A 17,668-nucleotide genomic window follows, 5' to 3' on the forward strand; every position below is an offset into this window, starting at 1 on the left:
AGCAATCCCAAATGATTTAGATTTCAGATACAGATTTCATGCCATCTGTATGGAACAGTTTGATTCGTGCTCGCTTTTCTTGATATTAGCTTCATGGTGATTCTGAATCGATCCACAGAGGACCCTGCCTGATGCCATACTGAAAAATCCCTTTTTCTACACTGACTACTGTCAGTGAGGCAGCAGGCTTTGTATGAGAAACTGTTCCACAGTGGTAACCAAATGGCAGCCCATGACCACTCAGCACTATCACCACATTCTTCTTGGCCCACGTAGTATTTAGTGGAAACTCCGAATTAGGGAGCCATATTTTTAGGTTGGGAGATTTCCCAGGAGATCTGCATTTCGAGTGCCCATTACTGCCCCCACCTGCTGCCTCTTTCAGACCCAGCGCAGGTCTCTTCCCCTGGAGTCGGCCCCCTTACTCATTTCCACCATCAGCCCAGCGAGGACACGCAATCAGTTCTGTGACTTCTGCTTCAGATGACGCTCTCCTGTCATATGCAATGGGAAATTAATGGGATTTTCACTCAACATTACAGGTTTTAGAAGACCAAATACGCATTCGAGATCAGGCGACCACAGGAGCCAGTTTTGCAGTACACGATCTAAGTGTGAAACACATACAAGGAGTTGGAGATCTTCGAGGAAGAGTAGCCAGGTGAGAAGAAGCAACATCGATGAGCACTGAGCAGTCAGTTCTCAGCCACTGAATTCTCATTCCTAATTAAGTTCTCTACTGGGAGTCTTCAAAAAGTACATGGAAAATGCATATTATGAAAATACTGTACATGGGTTCTGAGATACCCTCAAATTGTAGAAGCAATGAATTGTCTTTCTGTTGAGCTAAACTGTAGAGAGGAGAGTTGAGGAAGCATCTCATAGAACTTTCAGAGCTACATGCCACCTCTGAGTCCCCAGGTTTCCATAAAAGAGCCCATTTATAGGCCAATGCAATGTCCAGTAGGATCCCAGAGAAGTGACCAGAGTCCTTTCTGTACAACCCTTCCCTGCTCCAAAGTCAACATCCTTACAGAGACACACCCTCATCACCACAGACAAGTCCCCAGTCATGTCAGATTCTAATAAGGACCACACAATACACAAAAGCTCCATGTCAGAGTCCACCAAAAGGGATTTACCACCGACCGCATGGATAAAGTATTGAAGAACATGTTTTGGGTGAGTTTTCCTGAATCAAAAGAGTTAACGGTTCAGAAAAAGTCTGTAGGTATTGACTGTAGCTGGACCACTCTGGCAGGTGCATAGGAGGCGACTTGAGGGAGCAGACATCTCCCACCTCTACATCTTCGGCCAGAACCCCTTTCTCTCCTGGAATACCCCCACCTCCAATCTTGTTACTCTTCTCTGAAGTCTTACAAACCAAATGAGATTAACACTCAAGTCAAGCCCCTCCATCTAAGTCCATTTGTGCACTATAACCAAACACGTGAGACTAGAACACTGCTGGGAACAGACATTTGTTTTCTCCTGGTTCTGGAGCCTGGAAAGTGCAAGGTCAAGGTGCCAGCAGGTCCCACTTCTAGGGAGGACCTCACCCTCCAGAGGGGACAAACACTGGGTCCTCACATGACAGGGAAGCAAATGAACTTGCTGCAAGGGCGGACTACCCAACTCCTGCACAAGCCCTCTAGACCAGCCTTCACCCCATTGACGAAAGACAATCACATTGGCACTCTCCTAGGGTATTTATTTGCCCATTGAATTCAGCAACAGTGCAGGAAGCCCTTATCACATGCCCACGCCCAGGCATGTGCTAGGATTCAGTAACCTGGCCCCCTTTCTGTGGCTGCTCACAGTCTCCCTGGCAAAACGAGCTGCAGCCAGAAGCAAGGAGGCATCTGTTATCCCGAGAGCCCCGGGGAGCTATGGGAATCGCCCAATCAGCACAGCAGAGTCTTTCCAAGCAGGTGTAGTTCTGAAGAGTTTGTAGTAGGCCCTTTACATGGGAGCAGGGGACATGCAGAGGAGAACTGGGGCCAAGGATTACATGACACGGCCAAGGGCCTGCCTATGAGAGCAGTGGTAAGGTTCTGGGATCTGGGAGTAGGCATTTAGGAAGAGATGGCAGCTGAAGTTAGAGAAGAGGTCCCAAGTTGGAAGATGAGGGACCCTGTGGGCCAGTGTAAAGGGTCTGACCTTGTGGTCATGGTCATGGTCATGGTCATGGTCATGGGCAGATTCTGGGGAAGAGGCCATCTGTCCTATCTGGTGGCATTGGGAGCAGCTGAAGTGGTCGGGTACAGAGACTGGAGAACTGTGAGTGCAGCAATTCCAGAGAGGACAAGGGCCCAGACTACGCACTAGCATGGCAGTCCCAAGCAGGGGACAGACAACACAGCCGTAGAGAACAGAACTTAGAGAATGAGTTCCTAAATAAATGGGCTCCCCCAGGCAAGGACCGGCAGCAAAGCTTCTGGCTTAGGGGCTGGCTGAGGACTCCTTCAACAGAAACCAGAAAGCAGCAGTTTGGGCAAGGGAGTAGAACCGGAAGCAGAGAAGAGCAACGTGTTTGCTTTGGACCGTGTTGTAAATGAGCCGCTTGTGGGGTCCTACCCAGGCTGGGCACTCTCCACACAGGAAGGAGTGTCTCTGTGTCTGTAGGAGGGGCGAGCGTCCAGCCTTCCAGGTATCTGGTTGGCCAACAGCATCAATGATTCAGTGGTTCTGGGAGAGATTTTGTACTTCTGGGGAGTGGCTGTATTCCTCTTGAAAGTAAAGGTACTTAGGGCAGACACCATGGCCAGCTGGATAAGCCCACTGGACTGCCCACGTTTCAGGTCAGGTACCCAGGATGAAGTCCTGCCTTACCTTCCTGCCCAGCTTCCTTTAACTCACCCCAGAGGCAGCAGACGGCCCAAGTGCTTGAGCTCCTGTCACCTACGTGGGAGACCCTATGGAGTCCCTGGCTCCGGGCTTCAGCCTGGCCCAGTCCCAGCTGGTGTGGGCATTTGTGAAGTGGAAAAGTGAATGGAACCTCTTTCTTTCTCCCTTTCCCTTTCTCTCTCTCTGTCTCTGTCTCTCTCCTCCCCCCACCCCTTCCTCCCATCTCCTTCTTATGTCAAATAAATAAATAAATAATCTTAAATAAAGATCCTATCTAGGAAATAATACTCATGGATGGAAAACTCTCATAGAAGAAAAATGACAATCCAGAGGAGAAAATCTAAATAGTTATTCATATATGTAAATACATGAAATATGTAATATGTTTTATTCTACATTTCATAATACACAATATTTGTGTAAATTATGAAGTAATACATAAAAAATAAACACTAGCAAGTCCACCTCCCTCCTTAAACAACTTAGATATATGCCACTTTTTACAAAGAGAAACACCAAATATCTGCTTTCAATAAAACTTGATTAGTTCATCTCGGTGGCATACTGAAGATACCCCTGCCATCTACTTTTCTCTGCAAACCACTTTGAAGCATAGCATTTTACTCTTGTAAACCCCATTTTCTATACAAAAGAACAAATGGATTTGTTCTAACGCCACCAGAGATCGCTGGAATCTCATCAAGAAGATGGGCAATTCCTGCTCTGCTCCCATCTCTCTCCTTCCTCCCTCTTCAATCTTAAGCAGTGACTTCAGAACAAGGTATTCTTTTTCCTTGAAATGTCCCTCTTTATGGAAAATTTCTGAAATCTATTTGGTAATCCGAGACAGAATCTGGCAGAAAGCCACGAGGCTTAAAACTCTCCCTCCCTCTCTGGTTTCTTTTCCGTGTTGTTGCCAGACGAATGACTAATAGACAGGCTAAGGCAGATGGATCACTGGCCTCCCTCATAGAGTGACCTTAATTCTAATAGTCAATTTGGCGCAAGCCGAATTAAGTTGATTATTTTAATACAATCCCTAGCAAATATTTTACCGCTTCCTGAGTCAGGCTCAATATTTAACAACTCCATTGTACCCTGGACTTTTCACCTTTACTTCCTACCCCCAACACAGTGGCAATTTAAAGCAAGCTCTTCCAGTGAGATGAGGCTCTCCAAGGCACCCAGCCTCTCCTGTGATAGATTTGTCTCAAGTGCAGAAGGAGAAAGGGGGAGTGTGCAAAGGGCACCAGAGAGATGGACCTGATTCATCTACAGCAGCAGCCAGAAGCAAGCAGCCCATTCGGCACATTTGGTGCTGCGGGACTCCAGGGGAAACCTGCATTTAAGAACAGAAATGACACATTGGGGCCAGCACTGTGGCGCAGCGGGTTAACTGCATGGCCTGAAGTTCCAGCATCCCATATGGGCGCCGGTTCTAGTCCCGGCTGCTCCACTTCCAGTCCGGCTTTCTGCTGTGGCCTGGGAAGGCAGTGGAGGATGGCCCAAGTGCTTGGGCCTCTGCGCCCATGTGGGAGACCCAGAAGAAGCTCCTGGCTCCTGGCTTTGGATCAGCGTTGCTCCAGCCGTTGCAGTCAATTGGGGAGTGAACCATCGGATGGAAGACCTCACTCTCTCTGCCTCTCCTCTGTGTAACTCTGACTTTCAGATAAATAAATAAATCTTATAAAAAAAAAAAAGAATTGACACATTGTGTTGATGTGCGATTAAAAGCAAAAATCAAGTCCATTAAAGAGATATCATGATAGTAAGGACCTTATCAACTCTTAAAATGTGAAGAGGGTCTTCCAGAATACAGATATTTTCCTCCACTCCTGCATTCAACACCTCAAGCCAGTGGAAAAACAGAAAGCAAAATGTCTATCTTTAATGTAAGATGAAAGTTGTCACAATGCCCATCCTGATCCATTTCTTTTTCTTTTTCTTTCTTTTTTTTTTTTTCTTTTTTGACAGGCAGAGTTAGACAGAGAGAGAGACAAAGAGAAAGGTCTTCCTTCCGTTGCTTCACACCCCCCCCCAAATGGCCGCTACGGCCAGCGCCATGCCGATCTGAAGCCAGGAGCCAGGTGCTTCTCCTGGTCTCCCTTGCAGGTGCAGGGCCCAAGCACTTGGGCCATCCTCCACTGCCTTCCCGGGCCACAGCAGAGAGCTGGCCTGGAAGAGGGGCAACCGGGACAGAATCCGGCGCCCCAACCGGGACTAGAACCCTGGATGCCGGCGCTGCAGGCAGAGGATTAGCCTAGTGAGCCTCGGCGCCAGCCCTGATCCGTTTCTTGATGCCATAATGGAATACCTGTTGCTGGGTAATTTATAAAGAAGAAAAAGCATTTTTAGCTCACATTTTTGGAGGCTGAAAATCCAAGATGGGGCACCTCAATCTGCTCAGGCTCTGGTGAGGACCCCCACCTGCATCACAGCATGGCACAGAAGTGGGATGCAGAATGACTGTGTGCAGTAGGGGCCAGACAGAAGCTCAGTACAGGGGGTGGCCTTGAGTCCCGTGAGAACTACATTAATCTCTTCTGAGGTTAATGTCCTTAATCACCTCCTACGGGGCTCTACCTCTTAAAGGTTCCACCATCTCTTGTCATTGCCACACTTCTAGCACACGAAACTTTGCAGGATGCACTTAAACCATACCCAAAACTTTGCAATCACTAACCACCAACAGAGCACACAGCCAGTGACGTTAAACTGATGTCCTTCTCAGACCTTCAACATAAGGACATTCAGAGATGCCATATTGATAGGTAGAATCAAGCCATGAATAAAAATCATCTCCATTACCATACGTAGATTAGACAGAAGATGATAGATAAAGATGCTAGACAATGATAATGCTACTGACGATAGAAGATGATGATAGGTAGATAGAAGATGGGAGACAGACATGACAGATATGCAGATAGATAATGGACAGCTGATGGACAAAAATGTCAGCGAAAAATTGATGAGTATGCTTCATGCAATGGAGTTCCTGGAAAAGTACAAGAAGAGTTCAAAACAAAGGTTTTCCCAATTTCAAAAAAATTAAAAGCAAAAGACAGAGATAAAAGAAGTTTGCTACGTGAACAGTTGCGTGTAATTTGGCCCCTTCCATGAGCCCATTAAATCTACGGCCACCAGATGTTCACTTCACAACATAACCCACAAAGATAGGCAACATCAGAACCGAAGAGCTAGAACCTAGAAAGCGATGGGCCAGAGAAAACTGCCTTGGGGCGGGGACTTACTGAAGTCAACCTTAGAGATGGGGGATTGGCTGCGAACGAGCCGACCCTACACCACAGAATTCTCAAGAGGCTTCAAGTGTGTGCCCCAAGGGAGAGGAGCTGAGAGGAGGGAGAGGTAGGGCCAGGAACGTTGTAGTTTGCTTTTTGCCTTTTAAATGATAGGCACATTTTCCTGGGATAAGATAGAGATTACTTTTAAAAATAAGGCATGGAAGAGTGCTGGGATTTGGACTTGGTCCCCAAGATGGAGATTGCGTGGGATGGTGGGGCCATTTATAACTATCTTCCATCAGGAGGGACCTATCTGTCTTCCATTAGTCTAGGGCTAGGGAGTTTCGGTTGTTGAGAGGGAGTAGGGATAAAGGGCCCAGCTTCATTTGGTAAGAGAGGCAGAAAATGGACTAAAATGAACAGTTTCTACCCCAAAGACATTATCAAATAACAAAAGAAGACAAAACTAGAATGGCTCAGGGATACAGTCAAAGTTAAATTATCTTAGAGATTAAATCTGCTTCAGAAGCCTCCAACAAAATAAATTTTCAAAGTAAAAAGCAGGAGCAAAATGCTTTTTAATATAAAAAATGGTTATAGAGAAATTAAATATATGACAGGCAACAAAAACTCATCCAACACAGACCTAACAGGTACCCATGAAGAAAACAAATTCTTCAGAACACAAAATTTATAGATAGAAGAGAAACGCGTATTCCCCAAACACCAAAATCTGTTGTAACTCCTACAGCTGAGTTCATGTAAAGCCAAAAGTGTCAAATCTCCCCAGTGTACCCATATAAATTACCCCAATTTGTGCTCTTGTTTGGGTCTATGTGTGAAACCTGGCTTCTCTCCCATCAGGAAGACAAGAGAAAATTGAACGTGATTCCTGTCTATGCTCCTACATCTCCTGGATCATTATTCAAAGAATGTTGGCATCTTTGCCCCTAAATGATATGTCTTACTCTGATATTAAAAATATTTCGAGTTTGTTGACTTCACACCAATTTCTGTCTTGCCACCAGATGCGATTCAAGCATCATGAAGCTCTCCGGTGACATTCACTTCATCAGGAACGAGTTCCGGCAAACAGAGAAAGCGATTCAAGACCTCGTGTCTGCCCTAGAAACTCTTTCCAAGAACCTGGACGTGAAGGTAGGAGAAGAGAGATGGGGCTCTTACGTTACTGCCAGAAGTACGCTCGGTACGGCTTATTAAAATGCCCAGGCAGGGGTGATTTTTTCATTTAATTAATTTGGTTTCCTCCAGAAGATTTAAATGTGACAACTCATTGATATTCACCTTGGGTAGTCAGTTGAATCAACAATATCTGTCATGGACTGGTGCCATGGCTCACTTGGTTAATCCTCCGCCTGCGGCGCTGGTGCCGGCATCCCATATGGGTGCCGGGTTCTAGTCCCGGCTGCTCCTCTTCCAGTCCAGCTCTCTGCTGTGGCCTGGGAGGGCAGTGGAGGATGGCCCAAGTACTTGGGCCCCTGCACCCATGTAGGAGACCAGGAAGAAGCACCTGGCTCCTGGCTTCAGATTGGCGTAGCGTTGGCCGTGGTGGCGATTTGGGAAGTGAACCAATGGAAGGAAGACCTTTCTCTCTCTCTCTCTCTCTCTCTCTCTCTCTCTCTCTCTCTGTCTATAACTCTACCTGTCAAATAAAGATATATATATATATATATATATATATATATATATATCTGTTGAGTGCCTCCTGTGGTCCAACACAGCCTCTCCCATCGTAAGCACACATTGCTCGATGCCACCATTGCTGTTATTTCTTTACTTTCTGGATTCCCTTCAATGACTGTGGACCAACAATATAAGCAAAGGAATTTCCCATGGAAGCTGATATTATCAAAGGTCCAACGTAGACAGGAGTGGATTATGTCACATGCCTGCGTAAAACCCTGCAAGGGGTAACGTCTCTTAGAAAATTACATATTAGTTCCTTGGTGTGGATTTAAAGACCATGTCCGCCCCGGTGCCTGCTTACTGCCTGTGCTTCCTGATTCACCTGTTACGCCCACTGACCCTGAGCTCCTGGAGGTAGGTCCCCATCCACACCTGGGTACTGCCTGTCCTCCACCTGCATGTGATCTTGCCTGCCGGAAACATCTCTCTCTCTCCTGGTCTTCCTTGGATTCAACGGTGATTCAACGGTAGTGGGGTCCAGTCCAAAGTTTACCATGCCCTGGTTGGTCAAGTATTTTGTAAAACAGGCACATCTCCTCTGAAGTCATTTGGGCAGAATGAAGTAGAAAAACCCTCCGGGGAATGGAGAGAAATGGAAGTTTGATGCACACGCACATGTTCTCCGTTTGTAGGTGAATTTATCCGTTTTGTGTGCTATGGCTTCTGCAATTTTAAGTCACAGAAAGTTTCCCTACACAAAGACTTGGAAGAATTATTCTTATCTTTTTTCTAGCACTTGTGTGGTTTTTGCTATTTATACTTAAATGCTTGATCCCCTCAGAGTTTATTCTAATGCAGGATATGTCTTAATTATCATTTAATTGTTGAGTCTTCATAGTATTTTAATACCTAGTAGGGCTAATCCTTTCCATTGTTTTCATGCTTCCATTATTTTATAACAACTGCTTGTCTATTTTTGCAAATAATTTGAATCCAGCCTGCTTGGATCCTGTAAATCAACCAATAAATCCTATTTTAATTTTTATTGAAATCATGTTAAAATTATAAATTAACTTTAGAATCAACACTGTCATAGTGCTGAGTGTTTTTTTAATTTTTTTATGATTTTTAAAGCTTTTAATGAATGCAAATTTTATAGGTACAACTTTAGGAATGTAGTGGTTCTTTCCTCCATCCCCACCCTCTCATCCCCACTCCCAACCCACCTCCTGCTCCCTCTCCCATCCCGTTCTTCATTATGGTTCATTTTTAGTTAACTTTATATACAGAAGACCAACTCTATACTAAGTACAGATTTCAACAGTTTGCACACACACACACACACACACACACAACTTAAAAAGTACAGTTTGAGAACAAGTATTACAGTTTATTCTCGTAGTACAACTCATTAAAGACAGAGGTCCACATGGGGAGTAAGTGCACAGTGATTTCTGTTGTTGATTTAACAGTTAACACTCTTATTTATGATGTCAGTGATCACCCGAGGTTCTTGCCATGAGTTGCCAAGGCTATGGAAGACTTTTATGACCACACACATCATCAGTATTTGGACAAGGCCATAAGCAAAGTGGAAGTTCTCTCCTCCCTTCAGAGAAAAGTACATTCTCCTTTCATGGCCCCTTCTTTGTGCTGGGGTCTCACTCACAGAGATCCTTCATGTAGGCTATTTTTTGCCACAGAGTCTTGGCTCTCCATGCGTGCCATGCTCTCACAGGCCCTTTGCGCTGAGTGTTCTAGCAAAGCACGTAGCATGCTTCCCATTCATTCAAGTTTGCTTTTCTGTAAAAAAGAGTGTTTTCCAATTGTCTTCATGTAGGTTGGACATCATTTCTTGTAAAATGTATTTTAAGATTTTCTTTTTTTGAGTTTATCGTGACAGGAGTTTCATTAGATCTTCCAAATAGCTGTTAATTATGAAGACTGCCTTAATTTCACACTCCACTAACACTGAATTCTCTTGTAATAAGTTTTCAGGTTCAGTCGTTGTTTTGTTTCCAGGCACATGATCATCTGATTTTTAAGTAACAGGCCTACTTCCATCTTTTTTCCATTTCCATACATATAATTTCTCTCTTTTCTAATTGCTTTAGTAACTCCAGAGAATGCAAAAAAGTAGAGGGTCATCATGGCCACCCTGCTTTTGTTTCTAACTTTAACATTAATGCTGGGCCCGGCGCTGTGGCATAGAAGGTTAAGCCTCCACCTGCAGTGCCAGCTTCCCATATGGGTGCCCAGTTTAAGTCCCGGCTGCTCCATTTCTGATCAAGCTTCCTGCTAATGTCCCTGGGAAAAGCAGTGGAAGATGGCCCAAGTTCTTAGGCCCCTGCACCTACATGGGAGATGCTGAGGAAACTCCTGGCTCCTGGCTCTTGGCTTCATGACGGGCTGAGCCAGGCCCCCTAGCTATTTGGAGAATAAACCAGAGGATGGAATATTCTCTCACCCCCCCCCCCATCTCTCTCTCCTTTTCTCTATCTCTGCCTTTCAAATAAATAAATAAAATCAGAAATGCTCCCTGTGTTCCTCTTATGATGGGAGAACAAAGTCTATGTAAGTTTTCTACTGGTATATTAGCCTAATTATTTATATTAATATATTTCCTGCTACTAAACCATTCTTGCTTTTGCAAAAATAAGTTGCACTTATGTTTATTTTTATTTACTTGAATTTTTATTTGAAATCAGAGAGACAGATGCAAAGACAGGGAGAGATCTGCCATCCACTGGTCCACTCCCCAAATGCCCTCAACAGCCATAGCTGGGCGTAGGCAGATGCTAGGATCCTGGAACTCAACCCAGATCTCTCACATGACTGGCAGGCACTCAGGCACTGGAAACATCATCCTCTGCCTCCCAAAGTGTGCATTGGAAGAAAGCTGGGTGAGAAGCTGAGGAGCTGAGACTCAAAGCAGGAACTCTGATTCCAGATGCAGGCATGCAGAGCAAAGCTACTTTGTCCCTGTGCCAAATGTGAATCCTGATATGCTGCTGATATTTTACTTAAGAACTTAACATTAGGGGCCGGCGCTGTGGCACAGTGGGTTAATGCCCTGGCCTGAAGTGCCGGCATCCCATATGGGTGCCCGTTCAAGACCTTGCTGCTCCACTTTCTGTCCAGCTCTCTGCTATGGCCCAGGTCCTTGGGCCCCTGCACCCGTGTGGGAGACCAGGAAGAAGCCTTTGGCTCCAGGCTTCAGATCGGTGCAGCTCCAGCCATTGCGGCCATCTGGGGAGTGAACCATCAGATGGAAGACCTTTATCTCTTTCAGCCTCTCCTCTCTCTTTGTAACTCTTTCAAAACAACAACAACAACAACAACAACAAAAGAGAACTTAACTTCAAAGCTGATAAATGAATTTACCTAATTTTTTAACCCATTATGCACTGACGTCATGAAAGTAAGTTGCAGGCTTCCCTTCTTTTTTTGCTTTGAAACAGTTTCAAGTGCATCACAAGTATTTATTCTGTCAGGATTTGTAGGTTTGCTTTTGAAACCACCTGGTCCTGATGACCTGATGGGAACAGGAGTCCTTCGATATTTTTGCTCAATTTATTTTTTCTATGGAAATTGGTCTACTTAAAATTTTTACCTAGGGGTCAGTTTTAGTCAATTACTTTTTAAAAAAAACTTTTATTTAATAAATATAAATTTTGAAAGTACAACTTTTGGAGTATAGTGGCTTTTCCCTCATAACCTCCCTCCCACCTGCAAACATCCCATCTTCCACTCCCTCTCTCATCCCATTCTTCATGAAGGTTCATTTTCAATTATCTTTATATACAGAAGATCAATTTAGTATATACTAAGTAAAGATTTCAACAGTTTGCACCCACACAGACACACAAAGTATAAAGTACTGTTTGAGTACAAGTTTTACCATTAATTTGCATAGTACAACACATTAAGGACAGAGATCCTACATGGGGAGTAAGTGCACAGTGACTTCTGTTGTTGATTTAACAATTGACACTCTTATTTATGACGTCAGTAATCACCCTAGGCTCTTGTCATGAGCTGCCAAGGCTATGGAAGCCTCTTGAGTTCACAAACTCCAATCTTATTTAGACAAGGCCATAATCAAAGTGGAAGTTCTCTCCTCCCTTCAGAGAAAGGTACCTCCTTCTTTGATGGCCCATTCTTTCCACTGGGATCTCACTCGCAGAGATCTTTCATTTAGGTCATTTTTTTTTGTTTTTGCCACAGTGTCTCGGCTTTCCACGCCTAAGAAACTCTCATGGGCTTTTTAGCTGCATCTGAATGCGTTAAGGGCTGATTCTGAGGCCAGAGTGCTGTTTAGGGCATCAGCCATTCTATGAGTCTGCTGTGTATCCCGCTTCCCATGTTGGATCATTCTCTTTTTGAATCTATCAGTTATTATTAGCAGATATTAGTCTCTTTATGTGATCCCTTTGACACTTAATTCTATCATTATGATCAATTATGAACTGAAACGGATCACTTTGACTAGTAAGGTGGCATTGGTACATGCCTCCTTGATGGGAAGTTTTCTGCTAGTATCTCACTAAAAAGGTCTTCTAATCCTTCCTCTCTCTCTCCATGCCTTCAGGAACTCCTAGAACCCAAATGTTTGTTTAATAGTATCCTGTAGATTTCCAACAATATTTTTTAGATTTATAATTTCCTCTTCTTGTCTTTGGTTTGACTGTATACTTTCCTGTGCTCTGTTTTCCAAGTCTGATATTCTCTCTTCTGCCTCACTGATTCTGTTTTTAAGGCTCTTAACTGTGTTTTTTATTTGTTCTATTGAATTCTTCATTTCATTTTGATTTCTCTTCAATGTCTCAATTTAATTTTCTATTAAATTCATTTCATTTTTATTCCTCCTTAAGATTTCATTTTCTTGAGAGAGATGTTCTTTCATGTCCTGCATGGATTTCAGTCATGCATTTGTTTTTGGTTACTTCTAAATATTATACATTTTTTGAGTTCCATTTCTTGCATTTCTTCTAACTCATCATCTTCATAATCTTGTATTGATGTGTCATGTTCTTTTGGGAGCATCATGTTGTCTTCCTTATTCTTGTTTTCTCGGTTGTTGTATTTGTTATTTGGCATTTGTAATTGGACTGTCTGCTTTCAGTGACTCTCTGGAGGTTTATTGATGTGGCCAGAGAGCTCTGTTCAGTTCTTCAGGGTTAAGGGTGTGCCTAAGGTGACATACCCAGGTTTGGCTTGGTAAATTTTCTTTTTTAATCAGAAGGGAAGTAATTCCACTCAGCTGAGCTATTCTCCTTGATGGCGATCAGTGCCTGAGCGCTAGCCCCAGTGGGTATAATATTCATCTGCTCTGTCCCAGGGACCACACAAAGTATTTGTGCAGTCCTCAGTGTGAGCTCAGATTCCCCTGCAGTGTCTCTCACTGGGTATCCAGAGCCACCGGAGCTTGTGGCGTCTCCCACTGAGACTACTCAAGTCTTAGCCACACCGTGAGTTCTCCCATACACCCTCAGTTTTTTTTTTTTTTTTCCCACAGTCCCAGTTCATAAGCTCCACACATTCACCAGGTCCTAGAGCCAGGAGTCTCTTCCAGGTCTCCCACAATGGTGCAGGGGCCCAAGCACTTGGGCCATCTTCCACTGCTTTCCCAGGCTATAGCAGAGAGCTGGATCTGAAGTGGAGCAGCCGGGACTAGAACCCGGCGCCCATATGGGATGCCCACATGGCAGGCTGTAGCCTCAAAAGCTATGCCGCAGCACCAGCTCCAATTTTTCTTTAGATTGAACAGTTAAGTAGAATTGGTTGTTTTTTTCCCCAAGTTAAGGACTTTGTTATGCTGGTATTCATTTTTAGTTTTATCTTATTATGAATAAATGTCTCTGTGTATATCAGTTTTAGTTTCTGGAATATTTTGAAGGTTTTTTTTGGTAATTGGATAGTCAATTTTTGTGCATGTGCTAAAGGAATGTGTATTCTATATTTTTAAGCTGTAAAGTTTAGATCACACATACACAAGAAATGGCCTACTGGTTGAGTCTTTTTTTTTTTTTTTTTTTTTTTTTTTGCTTACTTCTGTCTGATTGAAGGAGTTTGGTTAAAATCTGTATAATTATAAAGCTTGCATTTCAATTATAATTGCAGCTTTGAAATGTTTTTGCTATTTTATTTGGTTCACAGGTATCCATAGCTGCTGTCTTTTCCCACCTCTAATTTTTAATATTCACATTTTCTCTTTTCTTCATGCATACTGTAGGACAAACTCTACTATCTTTTTAAAGAACGAGTCGTTGGATTTATCACTCCAATATTTTTTCTGTGTTTTATTCCCTGATTTTCCATAACAAATTTCCCCAAACATAGTGGTTTAAAACAACAAAAGGCTGGCACTGTGGCACGGCAGGCAAAGCTGCTGCCTGCAATGCCGGCATCCCATATGGGCGCCAGTTCTAGTCCCGGCTGCTCCACTTCTGATCCAGGTCTCTACTATGGCCTGGAATGGCAGGGGAAGATGGCCCAAGTGCTTGGACCCCTGAACCTACATGGGAGACCTAGCAGCAGCTCTGGGCTCCTGGCTTCAGACTGGCTCAGCTCTGGCTGCTGCAGCCATCTGGGAGTGAACCAGCAGATGGAAGACCTCTCTGTCTCTCCCTCTCTGTAGCTCTTCCTTTAAAATAAATAAATAAATCTTTAAAAATAAGTAAATGAAAAAACAGAACAACATAAATGTCTTGTCTGACAGTTTCTGTGGGTCCAAAGTCTGGGTGGGCTAGACTAGACCCGCTGCTTAGTCTCACAAGGCAGAAACCCAGGTGTTGGTTTTCTGGGCAGGCTCTGGAGCCGAGTCCTCTCCCAGGTTTATTCGAGACTTTGGCCAAGCTCAGTGTCCTGCAGTTGCAGGACTGAGGTCCCTGCTGTCTGCTGGAGGCTGCTCTCTGCTCTGCAGCCTGCCTGTCGGCCTCTCGTGTTTTCCATGGGGCCGGTCTAGCCACTGCCGGTCAAGTCCGTGTCATCCTCTACATCATTCGGATCTCATCTGCTGGTGCACCTCCCACTCCTCCTGGGAAAAGTCTCTGCTTCTCAGGCCTTGTGTGACTAGGCTGAGCCCATTTAGATAATCCAGAATAATTTGCTTTATATATGTGTGTGTGTGTGTGTGTGTGTGTGTGTGTGTAGGCAATCTTAATTAAAAGTACAGCGACAAACCCCTTTTGTCAGGAAATGTAACCTATTCATAGGTTGCAGACACTTGGGGATGGACATGTTTGTGTAGTCACTCTGCCAGCCACACTGTGTCTATTTCTTTATTCATTCATTCATTTATTTAGGTGAGATTTGCTGTTCTCTTTTTAAGTTTGTGAAACCATCAGTTCATGGAGCTGAATTCTTTCTTGCATAATTATGAACACAGATAATGTTACATATTTATCTGAGTATACATTTGGTTGTGCCCTTCTGGTAGGTAACATTCTCATGATCATTTCCTAAATAAATCACAATTGTAGGGTTGATTTACTCTTTGACGTTTGTATGAGTCCAGATCCCTTAACAAACAAATGCCGTAAAGGAATTGGATGAGGAAAAAGTCTATGAGGAAGATGTAGAGGGAGGTCCAGGAGACAAGGAGAGACTTACCAGTGTCATGCAGGTCTGAGTTCTGTGAAGACAGCAGGGAGGGACGGCCCTGAACTGCAGCGCCATTCTCCCCTCCAAGTGCTAAGTAGGCCCAACCCCACTAAGCTTCCAAGACCAGACAAGATCGGGTGCGTGTAGGGTGGTGTGGCCATTCTAAGAGTGTTGCATCAAGACGCTTGAGCCAAAGTCACCCAGCAAAGGCCCACTGCTCAGACCCGGGCTGGGAACAGCCCACGCAAAACGTGGTCTGGACGTATAGTCATTTTGAGCACAGTGGTCAAAATGCCTGGTCAATTCCACTCCTTGCTGAAGATCTGAGAGGTGCATTTTCATGTGAAACACTAGAATTAGACACTAGAATTGAAAGCATTTTTTAAAGTCAAGTGACTTTATACTTTATCATTTCTAGTTTTAGTTCAACATAGAGATATGGTCTGTGCTTTTCTTGTTCTTGGGAATAATTTGAGATTTCCTTCATAATTACCTGAGTTATTGCAAATTTCATGAGCATTAGACTGCTGTTATATGGCTTGACATATAAACCTATTAAATAAAATGTATAGTCTCATACCTTTCTATATCCTTATTTATATATTACATATTTGACCAGGAAAGAACATGAAAGTCATTTAAAATAATTAATATATCTCTGTTAGTTTTTCCTAAAATGCTGGTTTTTTATTTTAATATAAAGTAAATAAAGTTTCAAAGCTATTTCTTGTTGTGTATCTTCATGTATAAAAGTGATCACCTTCGTCCAACATTTTAACATGTTTTTGCCTTGAATAACATTTCATCTAACATTAATATTGCCCTGCTTTCTTTACTCTGTTGGATATATATTATAGCCTATTATTTTATTTCTTTTTTACAGCTTTGCCATTAGCCTGTTGCAAGAGTATCTCCTACAAATAGCCATTCAGGTGCTGTTGGTTGCCCAGCCAACATCTCTCTCTTCAAACCCTTCTGTTATTAACATCTTTCCTTTCTTGGAGAAACCTGACTTTATTAAATGCCCACTCCCCTCTTTCCATTTCAGGAGCTGAATTCTGTTTGGCCAAAGCCAGCCATGTAGTTTTATCCCCCTGGGGACGGTGATTAATTTAGGCACAAATACAATATGACTCTGCATCTGTGTTTTAATCCAGTCCTAATTCCTAATTCTTAGCGCCCTCAGCAGTGAGAGGCACTCCAAACCTTAAATTCCAAAACAGGACCTGGTTTCCTCCCATCTTTTTAGACCCTAAGTCATTTCACTGTGGATCACTTGTGCTCTCGTCCAGAACCTCTGGGAATCTCAGATGCCAAATCTCACACCAGCCAAGGGCATGGTTACCTCAGACCCTAACTGTGCATTTGAACACCCAAAAAGTGTTTGTTGAGTACTTACTAGTCTCCCAATGTGTGTTGGGGGTTCAGCAGGGACAGGATATGGTGGCTTACATGAAAACTGGGGAGGCACTGGGAAAAGAAATAATGAAATCAAAACTAAGGGCAATCGTGTCTTTGCTGTATCGTTAGGTAGCACGGTATCTGAAAGATTATTATAGACAGCAGAATGGAATATTCCCTGGTATTCTTTTCCTGAAAATAGCACAGTCACAATGGGGAGTCAGTCCCGCCGGGAAACACCCACCTCCAAACGCAGACACGCTGCAGGTGGAAATGTACTCGCCGGCTCCTTTAGGAATACAGGGCAGTTCCTCTAAGTGCTGGCGGTTTTGTTCACACACAGATCCCCCCTCTCATGTTTTCATTAGGTAATGCAGCTCTTGGGGAAGATAGAGACCTCCAGTTCTGAGCAAATCGCACACGTAAAGATGGTCCAGGGAGATTTCCGTCACGAAATGGACCTTGTGGAATTCAAGTAAGTGAACACAAGATTTATGAATTCTGTTCAACGTGTTCCAAAGAGTTTTGCCTCACAATAGCACTGGCATTAAAGAAAAACCTACCCCAGGAATTTCAACCTGGCCAAGAAAGAAAGCAGCAAACTGATACTGAGAATATTCTAAAGCAACACAAACAATATTCATAATAAAAACATGAATAGTGTTATTCTTCGAACAATGTCAACTGAATTGCCATGCTCATTGTGATGTTAACTTATTACCAGTGGTATCCTAAAATGTCCCAATGTCAAGCACTGTTAAATATAAATGGATTCTGCAAGATTATCAACCATCTTTACAAACAATTTTGATGTACAAGCCTTGGTTTTTAAGATCTTTTCTACATTATCCCTTAAGACTGGTCTCTATCCCATCTTAAACTAAAACTCTTTCCCTTAACTCTACAGAGAAAGTAAAATAGAC

General features: G+C 43.5%; 2 protein-coding genes across 3 annotated transcripts in view; one reads left to right on the forward strand and one right to left on the reverse strand.

The window, feature by feature from the left end:
* The window catches only part of MCTP1 (multiple C2 and transmembrane domain containing 1), a 767,919-nt gene that overhangs the window by 743,770 nt on the left and 6,481 nt on the right, over positions 1-17,668 (reverse strand). The window lies entirely within an intron of this gene.
* Positions 1-17,668, forward strand: part of FAM81B (family with sequence similarity 81 member B) — a 53,794-nt gene that overhangs the window by 25,641 nt on the left and 10,485 nt on the right. For both annotated transcript variants that reach the window (XM_008261959.5, XM_089313040.1), the window contains 3 exons: positions 543-661; positions 7,121-7,250; positions 17,114-17,220. In XM_008261959.5, coding sequence (XP_008260181.3) covers positions 543-661; positions 7,121-7,250; positions 17,114-17,220 — 356 coding nt within the window. The remainder of the gene's footprint in view (positions 1-542; positions 662-7,120; positions 7,251-17,113; positions 17,221-17,668) is intronic.

This window comes from Oryctolagus cuniculus, chromosome 14 (assembly GCF_051225735.1).
Source record: "Oryctolagus cuniculus isolate XC-2025 breed Fujian yellow rabbit chromosome 14, ASM5122573v1, whole genome shotgun sequence".
Taxonomy (NCBI): domain Eukaryota; kingdom Metazoa; phylum Chordata; class Mammalia; order Lagomorpha; family Leporidae; genus Oryctolagus; species Oryctolagus cuniculus.